This window comes from Mastacembelus armatus, chromosome 9 (genome assembly GCF_900324485.2).
Source record: "Mastacembelus armatus chromosome 9, fMasArm1.2, whole genome shotgun sequence".
In the NCBI taxonomy this organism is placed as follows: domain Eukaryota; kingdom Metazoa; phylum Chordata; class Actinopteri; order Synbranchiformes; family Mastacembelidae; genus Mastacembelus; species Mastacembelus armatus.
Window position 1 is genome coordinate 22,227,335 of NC_046641.1, and position 17,250 is coordinate 22,244,584.

Consider the following 17,250-nt stretch of genomic DNA (forward strand, 5'->3'; position numbering starts at 1 on the left):
AAGTTTTATCCTGTTTTGGAAAGTAGGTACAAAGTCCATACAAAAAATGTAGAACCATTTGTGAGTTAATCTAAAACTAACCCAGTCTGAAGACAGAAGTCCTCCTATCATGAAGGTGAAACTGTACAGTATGGTCATTTTGGAGGCTGCACCTTGTACTACTGTTGAAATGTGTTCTTAAACTAATATATTTTATTGTAATAGGAGCATATGTAGTAGTTTAACGACGCCACTGTATCAAAATAAAAGTGTAACTAGATAAACTGACAGAAGAAAATGTCTTTGAACCAGTTTAGATCGATTTCATTCACACAGCATATAATATATATTGTCCATGCAAACAATAAAAGTGAATAAGCAAATGTTAATCCTCTAATGTAAACATGTAACTTCTTCGTCCCTGACTCCTGAGTGTTTGTGCAAAAACAAGCGACAAGTTGCAAATTCACGTTTTCAAGATCAAAACGTTCATTTTGAAGAACCGGAACACTTCGTGTGTTCTGATTGGCCGGACTGTACCGACGTCATTTACGCGCCTGTGTGATCTCAGCACATGCGCCGCTGTGTTTTGAAAAGCCGGACACCTGATGTGAGTCTAAACTCTTGTATTTTACTGTGCGGCTTCGCATGTGCTGAAGGTTTTTATACTTTTTTCGAGATGCGTTGAATCTAAGGGCATGCCAAATATGCCAAAGTCTCTGAAAAAGTCCTGCAGCGCGCAGACGTCCATCAGCAGGTATTTTGGAGGACTGAGCAGCAGCAGTGCTTCCAACACTCAGTGTGGGATTAACCAGAATCCTTCTAAGAAACAGCTTTCGAGAGGCAAGGTGAGGTGCTTTTCTTTTACATTTGTTTACATTTACATCTACATTTGTGTAGTCTTTTACATTGGTCTACATGTTTGCATATTTTTACATTGGTGTTTTAGAACTACTTCATACATTTCTATGTTTTAATTCTGTTTTCCTCCTTATTCCCTGAGTTGGGAGCAACTGTAAAAACCCCTCAGACCAAAAAAGTAGTTTGAATCTTGAAATGCTTCTGTTCCGCAGCAAAAACTTTCTTCTAATGATGATTTTGGTTTGCCAACAAAACGAGCCAAGCTTTCTTTACAAGACCAGCGGTCTGAGGATGTGGACTGTGAGCCTTCATCCAGTCAGAGCACCAAAGGTGAGCGTGTGCATTTCAGAGAGGAAATCCATTAGTCTCTCACACAGGGCACCAACGCTTCACACATTTCTAGCTTCCAAAAACTTCACATTTCTCCAGACAGCACGTGCAACGTCACATCCTTCTGCTCATTTTTTTTTGGAGTTTTGGAGAGAACTAGTCTAGTTGCATAAATCCTTAAAAAGTGGACTTTTCACTGATGTGACTGATGCTAGTCTAACAAACTGTAGTTTCAGGGTAGGAGCAAACCTCCCCCAGTGCATTCACATTATGATTATATATAAAGACTGAAATATTTGCAAATGGGACTTATTTAGTCTATTTCTTCTAACTTCAGAGATGAAGCCAACGTTGAACAAAGGAGCTGCTGGTCTCTGCTCCTCCACCTTGGAGAAGCTGAAAGGCTTCACCTGCATGGCTGAGCCCAGTGTCAAGCACAGTGACACTCAGAGGGTGAAGAAGAAAACAGGTGGCAGCAGCAGTAAAATCTGCGATAAGGGAAGCAGCATTAGGCCTCAGGACGCTCCAGGCAAACACAGTGATGAAAGCAGACTTCAACAGACTGAGGAGGAGGAGGAGGATGAAGACGAGGAGGGCAAAGGAAGCGTGAGCTCAGGGCTGACTGCTACAAAACAGGTACCCAGTATAAATGTCTCTATCACAGAGTCCTTTGGGTGTTTGTTATCACAAAGCATTACACAGGAGTGAGGAGTAAAACCTACAGTGCAGTGTACAGCTCTATGTTAAGTAGCATTCACTGCATTTTAAACAGCACATACAAGTAATATAATCTAATAATATAATATATAATCAGGACAACAGTAGAACTAGACTGAGAAATCAGCAGGCTAGTATATCAGGGGATATGGAAGGTAATATACTGTCATATTATCTCTGTTATTGTCTTATCTGTCTATGTGTGGCCACTGTAACCTGTTGCAACTGAAAAGACTAAGAGGAAACTATTGTTTATTGTTTAATTTTGCAGGAGTTCCTCTTTTCTCAGTTTGCAAAGTCGGGAGGAGGAGGGGGAGGAAGAGCTGCTGAGCCGAGTCCTCCATCAGAGTCTAGCGCTCCCTCCAGACGTGCAAAGAGCATATACACTCCACTGGAACAGCAGGTCATCCAGCTGAAACAGCAGCATAAGGACGCCCTGCTGGCTGTGGAGTGTGGTTACAAGTACAGGTTCTTTGGGGAGGATGCAGAGGTGAGAACTGAAAAGCAACTTGATGATGCAAGAAGGGAATGAACAGTATTGGGTCAATATATATCAAATGTAATACAGCTTAAAAGTTCTTTAAATTGATTCTTTGAGTGTTTTTACAAATGGTGCATTATGAAATTGTGTTTAATAACTGGTTGTAATATATTTCCAGTCAGTTTTAAATGTATATCCCCTCTGTGCAGAATTAGCGTTATCTTGTTTTAATTTATTTCTAGGAACTTTTATTCATATCCTGTGTATTTTTTCTCTACATTTCTAAGTCAGTATCCAAGTGGAGCAGATTTTTGGGAAATAGAGAACATTCAATAACATCACAGATGCCTTCCTTGTTTTTTACACAGATCGCTGCAAAAGAGCTAAATATTGTCTGTCACCTGGATCATAACTTCATGACATGCAGCATCCCCACACACCGTTTGTTTGTTCATGTCAGACGGCTGGTGTCCCACGGACACAAGGTATGGACTATATCCTGTCTGTTGTTGATATAAACTCCATAGATTCACTTTGTTTCTTATCTGTTCATTATTGATTTGAATTTCTAGGTTGGTGTTGTTAAGCAGACAGAGACATCTGCGATCAAGGCCTCAGGGGCTAATAAGAACACTCTCTTTACCCGTCAGCTCAGTGCTCTGTACACTAAGTCCACTCTGGTGGGAGAGGGTATCCTTAATACTTTGAGCATCTGTCCTTAAAACATCTTTTTCTGTGTCTGTAAATCCGAAGCAGCGTCCTTGACAGTTTTTCTTTAGATGTGAACCCAGTCTGCAGACTGGGGGATGTGGAGGAGGGGGGCAGTGGTGACGTGGTGTTGGACCCTCCTGACAGCTTCCTGCTGTGTATCAGTGAGAACTGGGACAAACTGAGGAAGCAGCTGACTGTGGGGCTGGTGGTGAGTCTGAGTACAACCAAATCTTACCACACTGTAAGTGTGTCTTTGTTATTGTCTATTGTCTATGCATGTTTTTGTACATGACGTAGGCAGTGCAGCCAAGCACAGGGGATGTGTTACTGGACTGTTTCCCTGATGGTGAGTCTCGCTCTGAACTGGAGGGTCGTGTCCTAAAGATAAACCCTGTGGAGATCCTGGTGCCCTCTGACCTCTCGGAACAAACCCACAGACTGCTGCACAGCATCACCAATGCCAGGTAATCTGCTGTCAGGCCACCAGGGGGCGGTCTGTACCCATTTACTACATAACGGTGTGTTCTTACTGAGGTGCTAAACTGTGCTGCTAAGCTGTGTGTTTGTGTTTGTGAGGTTAGTGTGCTTCATTCTGATGGATTGTGTTTAGATTTCCCGAGGGCAGAGAGATAGTTTTGTCTGGAGCTTTTGAGGCTCAGCCTGTAGGAGGAAATCAATGTGGGCTCACATGACCCACAGCCCCCTGGTACCACCGTAGCACTGAACAGGATCCAAATGTGGTTTATATATTTAAAAAATGCAAACAAGATTTTTTTTTATAGTACTTGTATTCCAAAGAAAGATAATTGTTAGATGACGTGTTAAATGTATTTCATTGGTCATTTGTTTGGAGTAGTTACAGTGTAAATGAAGAAAGTAAAAAATTTAAATTAAATCCATTTCTGTTTTTCCAAACTGCTGCTGGGAGGTCATACGATGCAAACATAGATATATATGGATATTAAATGTATCTGGGATTTATTTTATACAGTACTTTTACTTCTAACAGGGAGTTTACTCAAAAAAGTACAAAAAGTATCAAGGGAAAATCCTGTATTCCAAGTAGATTTTGAACATTTATTACGGGTGTTAAAGTACGATGATTTAAGGATATGTTATGGATATGATGTTTTTTTTTAAACAACAATAATATTGATCTGCCTCCATGAACACAAGAACAGGTTCTGTTTGCTATAATGATTCTTCCAGGTCACACCAGCCTGAAAAAGGCCATTTTGATGGTAAGTGAGGGACAAACTTTCTGTTGAATGCAAACATCTGTTCAAAGCGATGTGATGCTGTAATGCCAAGTATGGAGGAGTTCCAGTATTGCAGTATTCCTGATTTTCATATGTGTACCTAGCTATTGTTTTGAGACGGAGTTGAAATATTGTGAGCATGTGGCTCTGTATTTACTGTCGAGGAAGCACCGTCGGTGATGATAGAAATTTGGCAGCAGCTCACCCCAGTGCTTAGCTCAGCGTAGGAACATGAGGTGCAGCAGGAGTTGCCGACCTCTCTGTTCAACTAAAAGCTTCGGTTAAGGCTCTGACGCAAAATCATGAAAGCATACTTCAGTTCGATGTATGTGCTGTTTGAACCACGAGAACAAAAGCTGCTCACTGACTCATTAAGAGCGTGGCCAGCGACATTATCAGTAAACTGCTGTATTCCAAAAACCTGTTGCCCCCTGTTGTGCTGCCATTCGGCTCATCATTGCTGACAGTCTGCACCCAGCATGTTCACACCAGCGGGGCTGGGGCTCCTCTGGGGGCTGCTTGTGATTGCATTATGCATTGAAAATGAAACGAAGGAGCAGGAGGGAGTGGATTTGATTAGAAGTGGATGCGTGGATAATACGGAGCTATTTTCCACCTCTACTGGCTTTGACCCTTTGATACTGCAGTTTTTTTTTAATCTCAGGGGCTTTTTTTTTTTCCCTTTTCATTTTTTTCTCTCTCCATTTAGATTTAAATCTGGAAAATATGGGTCATTTGTATTCATTCCTGTCTTTCTTTGTCTCTCCCATTCCATTTGTCTATGTTGAGTAATAATAGTGGAGCTGGGCCCGTAAAGGCCAGTCCAATTATTGTGTTTGAACAGCACTGCTCTCTGGCGTTGTGCTCATCAGAGACAAGACTCTTCTCCTTTTACAGCCTGTATCATACAAATACAGGCCAGCTGTGTCTCTTCAGCTCAGACATGACATTTATCACATTTATGTTCATGTATGATGCTCAGCAGTGTTGGGCTATAAAATCTGAATTGACACTTGTTAACACTGGCATAATGTAACTTCAGCCCTGTTAAAAACACAAACCAAGAACCAACCAAGTGAACTTTTAAAACATGGTGATGTTTTGGGCATTGATGTTAGTTTGACAGCCTCTTTGTCTCCTGGGTGGGCTGGTGAGACAGGCCCCCTGGCAGTGGGATGTATGTGTCCGTGGAGCGGCAGGTAATTAGTCCCTGGGAGGTTGGTGGTAGCTAGGTGCAGTGTTAGTTGCTTTATTCATCTACAGCCTGGAGTCAGGATCAGACTGAAATATGCTCTCACCTTCTTGCTTTGGGAGGATTTTAGATTGACACGCTCGATCGTGGGTCCATGTTATGTAGACAGCAGCCATGTATCAGAAAAGATCCACACATGCACACACATAAAATACACAAGTTATGTTGTCTGTTGTGCAGTGTGTGCAATATAAATGACCCCTCTCAAGCTTGATGTTAACCCTGCAGCAGAGAATAATCAAGCACTTTAAACTGTTCCCAAAGAATCACTCGCCCCTTCACTTCTGTGATGATGGATTAAACCCAAATGATAATTTAATTCTATTTCATTTGTAGTGTGCACAGTCTTGGAAAAAGTATATTTGAAAATATTAACCACAGAATCTCTTTCCAAGAAGCAACATGAATTGTTTGGATTGGAGCTACTTTGCAAATGTTGACAGGATATTCTGTGAAATAAGGGAAAGACTCTGCTGATGAATTTAGGAAATAATAATGTTAGTCTGCCTAACTCATTGGTCCAAATTGAATTAACTTTATGTGCACACACTTTTTACAGACATTCATGGTTTCCAGAAGTGAATCTTTCCTCTATGGCACCATTAGATGACATGTAATAACTTCTGTCAATAGCAGTCTTCCCTCTTTAAACATCATCAGCTTAAAATTTTAGATGGTCAAATTGTTTTGTCTACGGTCAAACACCTGCACAACTCTTGCAAAACCCCTGGTCAGCTGCTTGCACAAATCTGAATCGGTATCAAGCTTTTGTCATTCTCTGTGCTCAAACCAGACTGAGACTTCCTAAATAAACCAAGGCTCATGATGCTTGGTCCTGTCGGGGCTTGGCACCTCCCTGTCCCTGGATCAATATCTCCGATCATCACTGTTCTTGTAAACCTTGTGCTATGGCAGAATTGACTGCTTAAACAATTAATGGTCCTAGTTGCTCTGTGAGGACAGTATGTCTATTGATCACCTTTATACAGTTTCTGCTTCCAGGTTGACCAGTAGCTGAAGTCAAAGATGATGATTTACTGTGTGTGCACACGCCTGTGTGTGTGTGTGTGTGTGTGTGTGTGTGTGTGTGTGTGTGTGTGTGTGTGTGTGTGTGTGTGTGTGTGTGTGTGTGTGTGAGCGTTACGAAGCGGAAGAAAGTAAATGCTCCAGCACTCTGTTCAGAACCCATGTTTGCCTTGGTTTCCCTGGCAACAACAGAGCAGACAAAGCAGCCGAGTCCTTGAAAGCAGCAATGGCGAGAGTAGCAATGAGGAGATGTGATGGAGCAACAGGGAGTTGTGTTAGTGTGTGTGTGTGTGTGTGTGTGTGTGTGTGTGTGTGTGTGTCTGAGATTTGCATGTGCATATGTCTATGGAGTCTAGCTGAACAACAAATCTTACTTGTCTCTTTCTTCGCAGAAACATGAGTGATCAGATATCAGACTTTGTGCTTCCATCTGCCTGTACAGTCTCAAGCATCACTGCCCTTCTGAAACAGTGCTATCATGTTGTTCCCCTCCAGTGCTCAGGCTGATGACCGAGTGAGAGTTGAGAAGAGGGACAGCAGTCAGTTTGAGTTTGTCTCTGCCATGAACACTGTCACTCAGTTCTACTGCCACGCTCAGGAGAAAGGTGAGAAACTCTAAGACGTTGATATCCAGCTGTAAAACACAGGATTTGTGTTGTACGTGCAGTAATATGGCATGTTTGTCTGGGTCCTCCAGACTCTCGCTCTCTGTCGAGCGTAGCTTCATTGGAGAGCCCAGTGATCTGCTGTCTGGGGCCACTCATCCAGTACCTCCAAGAATTCAGCTTAGAGAGAGTTCTGAGGAGTGAAAGGTACATGCAGACCCACGTATACCGACATCTAGTTTTCATTACGTTCTCCAACATTACACAGGCTGTAAGAGAAGCCCTACAATGTGAAAAGAGCATTTTAAAGGTGACCTTTTTAAATAAAGCAGTGCAATAATGGGCTCTGTCTGAGTTTAAAGGGTCTCCCAATGTAAACTTTAAAGAAATGATCCACTCTATTTTTAATATTTCACACCTGGATTGCTTTAAAGATTTAGTTCTTCAGTTTCAACCATCAGTTTCAAACGCCAAGAACCACATTTTCAGTCAGTGATTTTTAACTGTGGAAAGCCATGGAAAAGTTATTTTGTGTGTTTTAAAACATGATGCATGGTAAAAATATTTTGTACTCTTGTGTAGTTCATTTCGGCGTCTGTCCTGTGAATCGGAGGGTATGAGCCTCAGCGCTGCCACCCTCAGGAACCTGGAAATCCTCAACAATCAGGTAGAAGCACATGTGATCTGGCACTCATGTCCTCTGATCGGACCCAGTGAAGAGATGAGGTCTGTCTGGGTGATAACCATATATTGTACAGTACACGAACAGCAACATCTGCACTTTATCTTTGGATTCAGCCTGTTGATATAGTAAAAATTCACATCAGGATTACTAATCATGGCGTAAGGGAAGCCTGTGGAGCTGAGTAGCTGACCTGCTTTACTCAGGCTTTTAGTTTTAGTATGATTTCAGCACATTACACAGCTGGAGAGCAAGAAATGTCAGTAAAGTGTAACTGCCAGACAAACACCTTTCAGTGCAAAGGTTTTCTTATTCATGTCACCTGATTTTGTACATCGTGGACAGTCTACAGCCACGGTTGCACGATGGAGTGTAAAGGTTTAACGGCTGAGATAAATTGTCATATCTCCAATAACAAGATAGTGTTCAGTGACTAGTCGGGCTTGTGTGGGTGATAGAAGTTCAGCACGACTGCTGCTGTGTGTCGCACAACATAGAGTTCAATCCCAGTTTAAGCCTTCACCTGCTCACTTCTTAATTACAATTTAAATTCAACCTTCAGCTCTAACTTGTTACATCATGTGGGTATTATATTATATACAAGTTGTGTGTGTTACTGTGTGTGTATAGGTTATTTTTTTGTGTGTTTTGCTGATAGACAGATGGTGGTGTGAAGGGCAGTCTGTTGTGGGTGTTGGACCATACTCGCACACCATTTGGGAGGAGACTGATGAGGAAGTGGGTGAGCCAGCCCCTCACAGACCCGCAGTGAGTACAGGATACTTCTGACCTCTGAAACTCTGACAAAACACTCTTCAGCTGTTCTCATCATTTAGTTTCACAGTGCTACATCAGGGGTTTGTCTGGTCTGTGAGGTTTGACAATCCTGATTATCAATGGAACGCTGACTATTACAATAACTTTGATATGAAACGAAGGCAGCAGCTTCAAAGCTGTGTACCATCCTCCAAAAGATACACTTGTTACGTGATTTTGTCAAGCTGTAGATTAGAGATGTTAGTCTGGGCCATGTGGTCTTTCAATCCTAGTACAGGCTGCAGGATTTACACAGCCTGAGAGAAAGCACAACGTCAAAGGCAGAACTTTGGGGAAAATGACTTGCAGGACCATGAAGCTTTGCAATCAGTTTATTTTTTTTAGTGGGTCAGAAAGCATAATTGTACAAATATGGCAATGTTTTCATTTAATACAAATGATTAAATACCAAGTCATGATCAAAGCATAACAAAAAGCAATAGCAAAAGTCATTAGTCATATTTGGATGTACTTATAATTCGGTGGCATTTAATGACTTTAATCACTGTGGTTTAGCAGAATAAAACAGTGGATTAGCATCTGCTTTGTGACCTGCATTCATTCAGATATCACTTCAGTTCTTCTTACTTGCAATTTTCTCTTTCTGATGTCGAGTTAATATTTTAAACGAAATTCTCCAACATCATGAACATCAACAACGTATAAGAAAGTGTTGTTAAAAAGGATGCGGTATGCTGCACATAATGGGAACACTTATTTTTCAAACAGCAGAGCAGCTGCTCCTCTTTTCAGAAACACTGCAGGGTGAAAACACATAACCAGCGTTTTGAAGGCGATCTCTTTAAAATAAAAACACTGCAACTGACTCACAGCACTTCTGCTGCGAACTGGCTCTCGGTTATAATATTGCAGTACTGTTCCAGTTCAATTCTCTACAGTGTTACTGTGTTATCCATATATTGATTTTGTGTGTGTGTGTGTGTGTGTGTGTGTGTGGCTCTCCCTCCCCCACCATGTAGGGATTACTGCAGTGGATTGGATACTGCTCTCAGATTATACAGATAGCTCCACAGAATTTCAGCATCAATAAAACCCAGATTACACCCAGGCACACTAATTCCGAGGCACAACACGTAGCAGCACATGACACGGACGCTCACGCACATGTGCATACACAGACACACAATAGGTACATTCAGGATCACTAAGCATTTTCACTCCATTTTTACCTGACAGGTTTGCATATAAGGGATTTGTATGTTTTTGTAATTCAGACATCAGATCAGCTGTTAAACCTTTTTCCAAACTTTTCAACCTCTTAAATCACATCTTGAATATTTTACCTGGCCCCACTGTGAAGTGCATTGTAAAAAACAAAACACATCTGTATACTGCCAGTTTCTTCTCCACAAAGGATGTGCCAGAGATTTTGTAAAGTAATAGGAAGAAAGCATTAACTGAAGTACCTGAGCTTGCTGTAGTGACAACTGCATCACTCTTTCATAGAGGTTTCAATTGAAGTTGTTCAGGCTACTGGTAAATCACAGCCTGTCTTTGAATTTTCAAGGAAGCTAATCAGGGGCATTTTGTCACTTATTTGTTGTATGTTTGAAACACCTTTCTTCTTAACAGTACCTCTCAATCAAGACTGATTCAGCTGGATGACGCATTTCTTTGCTGATGATGTGGAATTAACATTTTAATTTCTCTTCCTTCCTTCTTGTTCTCATAGTTTCGGCGTCTCTTTATTTTCTATCATCCCTTTGCTTCCATGAACCCACAGGTCTATCTCAGAGAGGCAGGATGCCATTCAAGAGATCTTAGAGTCAGACTCTCTGACTTTAAATTCCATCAGATCCCTGATGTCACATTTGCCCGACCTCGAGAGAGGCATCTGCAGCATATACCACAAAAAGGTAAAAACTAATGGAAGGGACAAAATTCAGAGAATGGCACGTGAGGCGGACATTGTCTCACACACACACACACTCTTCTGGCCACTGTTTAAAGGAAAAAAAAAAACATTTTCACATCTTGGTTCTCATTTTGGTTGAACTGATTATTGTCTCTAAGTGACATTTTCATTAAACTCAGTTCTGTGGTCACAGTGACACAGTTCAAATCCGCTAGAAAGACTGGCCAAAATCTAATCTTACCTGACTTTATTTTTCTTACTGTTTTGCATAAAACTGAAAACCAAGATAATTGTCTCTCTCTGATTCTTTTATTCTGTTTTTTTTTTTTTTTTGGCATGCTCCTTGATTAAAAACAGGGAGCAACTGCCTCAGTGGCACTTTCCTGATTGTCTGACACAATCTCATTTCCCATCAAAGCCATCTTTGAAATGTCAAAAGGTTTCAGCCTCATCCCACCTGTTTGTGTTGTACAGAGATGAGAGAGGAACTGTGCTACAGGCTTGATGTCTTGTTGCATGTACAGCAATGCACACACACACACACACACACACACACACACAGACAGGGGCCTTAATTGTCATTTAGCCCATCTAGATAAATGGGCCTGTGTGTAATGGTCTGTGTCCCTATAGCTCCATTGACATAATAGGAGGGAGGGCATGCTTTTGGTCCACAGTCACTGTTTGTATGGGTTCATAAAAAAGCAGCACGGGCACTGCTGACAAGGGGGACCATGAAAACTGCAGCGTTTGATTAATACCATTAACCAGTGTCAGTGTGATTCTCATTGACCTTTTATGAGCAGGTACCTTCCTGTGACGTCACTCATGGCAACATAAAGGCTGTGTAATCTTCAGTCACCTCTCCTCGCTGGTGTTTTCATCCAGAATATCGATCAGCATTGATCTTGAGGAAATAATAAATATTTGCTTTGTATTAAGTGCATGTGTAGACGGCTGTGCTTTTGTATTGTAGGTGGTCAAGAATTTCTAAAAGAGCTGAGTCCCATTATAAAGCGAGTGATGATAGATGGAAATTCATTTGTGGTGGTTAAGTTCTGATTAAACCTTCTGCGTTTTTGTCATATGTGAAATGCAGTAATGACGTTTGCTTATTTATTTATTTTTAATATTATGAAGACTTACTGTGCCGTTGCTAATGAGCTTCTCTCAGAGCTTTGGCTGCAATCAGTGATTACTTGTTAAATAAGATTGTGCTGGATCTAAACTCGCTGGTTTACTGAATCCCTCAGTAACACAACACACACACACACACAGAGCAACAAAGAAAAGATTATTTGCATTTAGTTGGTTAACAAAAAAGGCACTTCTTATTTCTGGTTTCAGTGTTTTCTGATCAGTCGCATTTTCCCTTACAGTGGCGACACACCATTTAAGACCCACTTATTGCTTAGCAGTATGTGCTTTATCAAACATTCTGCATACCTTTGTGTGTTTTAGTCTTCCACACAAGAGTTTTACCTCATTAGTGGCAGTCTATCTCGCCTGGGGCTGGAGCTGCGGGCCTTGTTACCAGCTATCCAGGCGCAGATCAGCTCGGCCCTGCTCCAAGGACTCTTGTTGGACACTCCTGACCTGCTGGCTCCAGCCCACAGCTTCCTCAAGGTGCTCAATGAAAAGGCGGCCAAGTGAGTATCCAGCAGCATGAATAAGAAGCATTTAGAGGCAAAAGAGGGAGAAGTGAGTATTTGCAATGAGCAGCTATGCAAAGGAAGTAGATCTTTGAGCAAAGCATTACAAGTGACTGATAAGCGCCTTTGAATGTGATGCTCTTAAGTGATCATGGCCATGGTCATGTCAATATTTGATCATTTACGTTTGTTGTGTATACCCACTGTAGACAGGTAAATAAAAACTGCAGCTAAGGATGACTTTTACTCTTTTATGAATCTATTGATGTTATTTTTATTAAGTGATTAAATGTTCAGTGAATTTAATTTCAGAAAATAATGAAAAGTTTCCATTATGATTTGGCACCCACAGTCTAAAACCCTAAGATATTTGCGGTGATATAAAATAAAGAAAAGCAGCCAACCCTGACATTTTAAGACAATGTTTGGCATTTTTACTTGATAAGTGACTTAAAAATATGATCAACGCTGCGTTTAGGGGGAGATTTTCTTGTTAAATAACTTGCCTTGCACATCGTGTTGTGTGTTAGTTTTGTATTGTAATTATTCCCAAACATTTTTTTAAATTGCATGTTTTATTGTTTATATTTTTCAAGATACAGTATTGAAGCATTTTCATATTTAGAAGGTATAAATCTCTAATGGAAGGTTTGGTGTTGATTTAACCTTCCTACAATGGATTTATTTCAGTTCAGTTGCTGTTTGCGTTCACTGTTATTATTAAACACTAGTGCATAGTGCTAAATCGAGCGGTAAATCTTCCAGACTGACATCATCTTCATAATTATGTTAATGTGGGAATCAGAAAAAAACAGTACCATGATACTGAGCTCAGAAATGCAAGATAATTGTGATGTCATATGCCTGCTGTCACTCCCATAATGAATTATCAACAGTTTTTCATGGGATACCAGGATGAAGGCCCTCCTACTAACACATGGTTGGTTTGTTTTCCCCAGTACTGCTAAAAAGTCAGGCTAACAGGCTCATGTCTCAGAAAATGCCCTGTATTTTCTCTGTTTCTGGACAAGCAGGCTTTGTGTTATCAGCAGCTGTCACATTTGGGCTCTGTATTTGTGCAGGTCGGGGAATAAGACAGAACTGTTCTCAGATCTGTCCGGCTTTCCAGTGCTGCAGGAACGGAGGGAACAGATCCAGACTGTTCTAAATGAGATTCAGGACCACCGCAGAGAAATCCGCCTGACGCTGAAGGCCCCCACACTAGACTACACAACCGTCTCTGGACAGGAGGTACCATCTGTGTGTGTTTGAGGCCGAGAGTGAAAGACAAGTGGGAGGAGACTGAGTCACAATAACAATGTATGTGTGTATGTGTTTGTTTTAAACAGAAGTGACACGTTATTCTGTCTGCTCCCCTCTTAATAAAGTCTTCCTCCTCTCCTCCTCCTCCTCCTCCTCTGCCTTTAGTTTCTAATTGAGGTGAAGAACTTGCTGTCATCCACTGTTCCACCTGACTGGGTCAAAATCAGCTGGTGAGCACACACACGTATGCACAGACCGGAGATGAACGTATGTAATCACCAATAACTTTATACAATTCTCTAAAATGATGGGATATTGACCCTCTTTTTACAATTGGCTCTATGGTTTTGATATCAGCCCAAACTGAATATTGTGCTATCGCAAATGATTTTTTGCAGAAGTAGCTCCCGTATTCTGGGGAACTGGATTTTTCTTCTTTGTGCACTGAATTGTGTAATGTAATTGTTAATAATACATATGTCTAATTTCCTGCTCATGGAAAAGACATATTTCTAATATTTCTGATTGGTTTGCAGATGTCTGTTAATTTTTTTAAATTTTTTTTATTTGGGACACTTCAGACATAGTTCTGGTCCATTGTGTCACACTCACTATCATTTGAAACCTCACTTCACCTCTGCTCCCCTTCTCATCTACAGTACCAAGGCAGTCAGCAGGTATCACAGTCCTTTCCTGGTGGAGCGCTACAAGAAACTGCTGCAGCTCCGAGAGCAGCTGCTACTAGACTGCCAGAGGGAGTGGACCAATTTCCTGGAGTATGACAGACACATCCACACACAACTTAAATGAAAAACTGCTAAAAACACGTCAATCTCTGGTTCAGAGAGATGCCTCCACAGCTCTCAGCCTGCCAGTATTAGTCTGATTTAGTCAAGTACACTGTCAGCGCCGTCTACCTAGAACACAGTAGGCACTTACCTTAATTTACACTTGAAAATCTTTTTCCTCTCTGTCTCTGTCTCTGTCTGTCTCTCTCTCTGTAGTCAGTTTGGGGAGCACTATCACGCCATGAAAAGGGCTATTAGTCACCTAGCAACCATGGATTGTCTCTTTTCATTGGCTGAGGTGGCAAAACAAGGGGACTATTGCAGGTAACGTCCTCCTCGTGATGACCGTAAATATTGCTGTGTGTGTGTGTGTGTGTGTGTGTGTGTGTGTGTGTGTGTGTGTGAGAGAGAGTGAGTTTGCATTGTGAATGTGTGGTTGTGTGTGGTTGTGTGTGGTTGTGTGTGGTTGTGTGTGGGTGTCCTGTGTCATGTCCTACAGTCTCAGACAGACTGTGTGTGGGAGTATGCACCAGGCTCAGCAGTGTGCTCAGCCAGAACGCCAACATCTCTTCCACTCGCATGAACACACACACTCACACACCTTTATATTGACTATTTCTACACATTTTAATGTGTAAATTCCACTTCTATCCACATCTAATTGTCTTTTTTGCTATGTGTGGACTTTGTATGCATCCTTTATTGTGTTCTCTCGTTTTAGCACAGCATGATACTGTAAGTTGGCAGGACTATATATTATCAGCCTGTATTTGGTTAACACATATATCTTGCATCAGTGTGTCTTTTGGGAGATATTCAATAAGAAATTGCAGAGAGTTAAACTGCAAGGATAAATGTGTAATTAATGTAATTTTAATTTAATAATGACATTTTTTAAATTGCATTTCCCAATTTAAGTGTGTTTTTCAATAATTTTTGTCATATGTGTTATGTAAAATAATTGAATGTCAGGATTGTTAAATGGTCAAAATTCAACATATCTCAGATATATGCTAATCTGGAAATATTTGTAATTCGCTATGTTTTTTTTTCAATTTTTATTTCTGACTTTCAATCTCAAATATCAGCATCATCCTCTAAAGCTCAGCATCATTCAGACTCTAATCATTAGACAATACATGAAAAGGAATAACAGAAGAGCAAACACATTGCACAAAGGCATAGTGGTATTTACAGAATGTATTTATTTATATATTATGTCATGTTTAGACATGCTTATCTGATCTTATCACGAATGTGTGTGTGTGTGTGTGTGTGTGTGTGTGAGTGAGTGTGTGAGTGTGTGAGTGTGTGAGTGTGTGAGTGTGTGAGTGTGTGAGTGTGTGAGTGTGTGAGTGTGTGAGTGTGTGAGTGTGTGAGTGTGTGAGTGTGTGAGTGTGTGAGTGAGTGAGTGAGTGAGTGAGTGAGTGAGTGAGTGAGTGAGTGAGTGAGAGAGAGTGTTTAATTGATGTATTCTCCATGTTCAGGCCAGAGGTGTGTGACAGTCAGTGTACGATCATGATCAGGGATGGCAGACATCCTGCCATTGACTTGCTGATGGGAGAGCACAACCAGTATGTGCCCAACCACACTGAATTACAGGTACACACAGCCATGCACAGACGGCCTCATTCAGAGTACTTTGAAACAAAGTGGAGCCAGAATGCATTCAGACATTAGCCTGCTCGCTAACTCGCCGGGACTGTTCTAAGACAATGTGTGATGCAACAGCGTACGTTGCATCACACACACACACACACACTTCCTTGCTTGGTGCTGGAGTGGGTGTAGGTTAATCTTGTAACAGAAGCACACGGCAATAGAGAAGCCAAGCTTTTAGTCCACCCACCTCCAGCATGCAAATATCTTATTCGGTCTCTCTCCTCATTTGCTTTCTGTTTATGTCACTGTTATTGTTCTCTCCTCTTCCTTTTCTGCAACAGGGTGGTGGCAGGAGAACTATGATAATAACTGGTCCTAATATGGGGGGCAAGAGCTCCTACATCCGTCAGGTAGCCCTGATCTGTGTTATGGCTCAGATGGGCTCCTATGTCCCGGCTTCTGAGGCCTGTCTGGGCATAGTGGATGGCATTTACACCAGGTATCAACATAAACACATTGAAAATACACCTCCTCTTTTGTTAAATCTCTTATGCAGTACTAATTTATTCACAAACACTGTAAAGTTCATGCTTAGTACATTCTCTAATTTGCTTGTATGGATTTTCCAGAAACTGGAGCTCACAATGTAACCATCTTAGCACATAGATGTTTATTTTCCTGGCAGGTGCAATAAAGATGACACATCCACAGAGAATGACATTAAAAGATTAAGAGAGAACACTACACATACACTTACACTGTATACACTGTGTGCCTAGTCAGTAAAGTGACACAACGGCGTCATTCCAATCTGTAGTGCTCATCTTGCTTTATTGCCGGACAGAAACTCAAGTATTATCTGGGTCACTAGCCCTGTTCCCCATTGGCAGGAAGGTGATGCTAATGACTATGACGACATTGACAGAACACACACTTTCACCTTTGAGTCTTTCTTGTTAGTACAAGTAAACACAAGGGCACAGGTGCATCTACTGCAGATATGAAAAAAAAATAAATCTCACTTTCTCCTAAACACCTCATTCCCCCTGTGACACCTTCCTTGTTTCTGATATGGTTACATTTATTTTTAGAACTGACACTCAGACTAATCCTGTGTAATCCTAGTGTGTTCTTCTCCACACATGAGATCTGTGTCGGGGGAGGAGAAAAGGTGAACACGGGTTGTTTGATAAGCTCAGCTTTATTGTTCTGCCATGGATTGGTACGATGGACAATAATTATTGATTGACAATGATTATTCTTATTATGATGAGATTAGCAGAAAGCTCTGCATGTAGTTTCCAGTCCTGACTACATATTAGTGCCAATATATGGTTTCTGTTTTGCCTC

The 17,250-nt window shown here is 41.2% G+C and overlaps 1 protein-coding gene across 1 annotated transcript in view; it reads left to right on the forward strand.

Annotated features, from left to right (window-relative positions):
• Positions 1–546: 546 nt before the first annotated feature.
• The window catches only part of msh3 (mutS homolog 3 (E. coli)), a 30,067-nt gene continuing 13,363 nt past the window's right edge, over positions 547–17,250 (forward strand). Inside the window, exons 1-20 of the mRNA XM_026322142.1 lie at positions 547–827; positions 1,053–1,170; positions 1,508–1,806; positions 2,159–2,377; positions 2,737–2,853; positions 2,941–3,058; positions 3,148–3,287; positions 3,377–3,543; positions 7,112–7,221; positions 7,314–7,428; positions 7,804–7,888; positions 8,562–8,671; positions 10,464–10,596; positions 12,057–12,244; positions 13,330–13,498; positions 13,676–13,740; positions 14,170–14,286; positions 14,515–14,622; positions 15,786–15,900; positions 16,242–16,399. Coding sequence (XP_026177927.1) covers positions 678–827; positions 1,053–1,170; positions 1,508–1,806; positions 2,159–2,377; positions 2,737–2,853; positions 2,941–3,058; positions 3,148–3,287; positions 3,377–3,543; positions 7,112–7,221; positions 7,314–7,428; positions 7,804–7,888; positions 8,562–8,671; positions 10,464–10,596; positions 12,057–12,244; positions 13,330–13,498; positions 13,676–13,740; positions 14,170–14,286; positions 14,515–14,622; positions 15,786–15,900; positions 16,242–16,399 — 2,801 coding nt within the window. The 5' untranslated portion in view covers positions 547–677. The remainder of the gene's footprint in view (positions 828–1,052; positions 1,171–1,507; positions 1,807–2,158; positions 2,378–2,736; positions 2,854–2,940; positions 3,059–3,147; positions 3,288–3,376; positions 3,544–7,111; positions 7,222–7,313; positions 7,429–7,803; positions 7,889–8,561; positions 8,672–10,463; positions 10,597–12,056; positions 12,245–13,329; positions 13,499–13,675; positions 13,741–14,169; positions 14,287–14,514; positions 14,623–15,785; positions 15,901–16,241; positions 16,400–17,250) is intronic.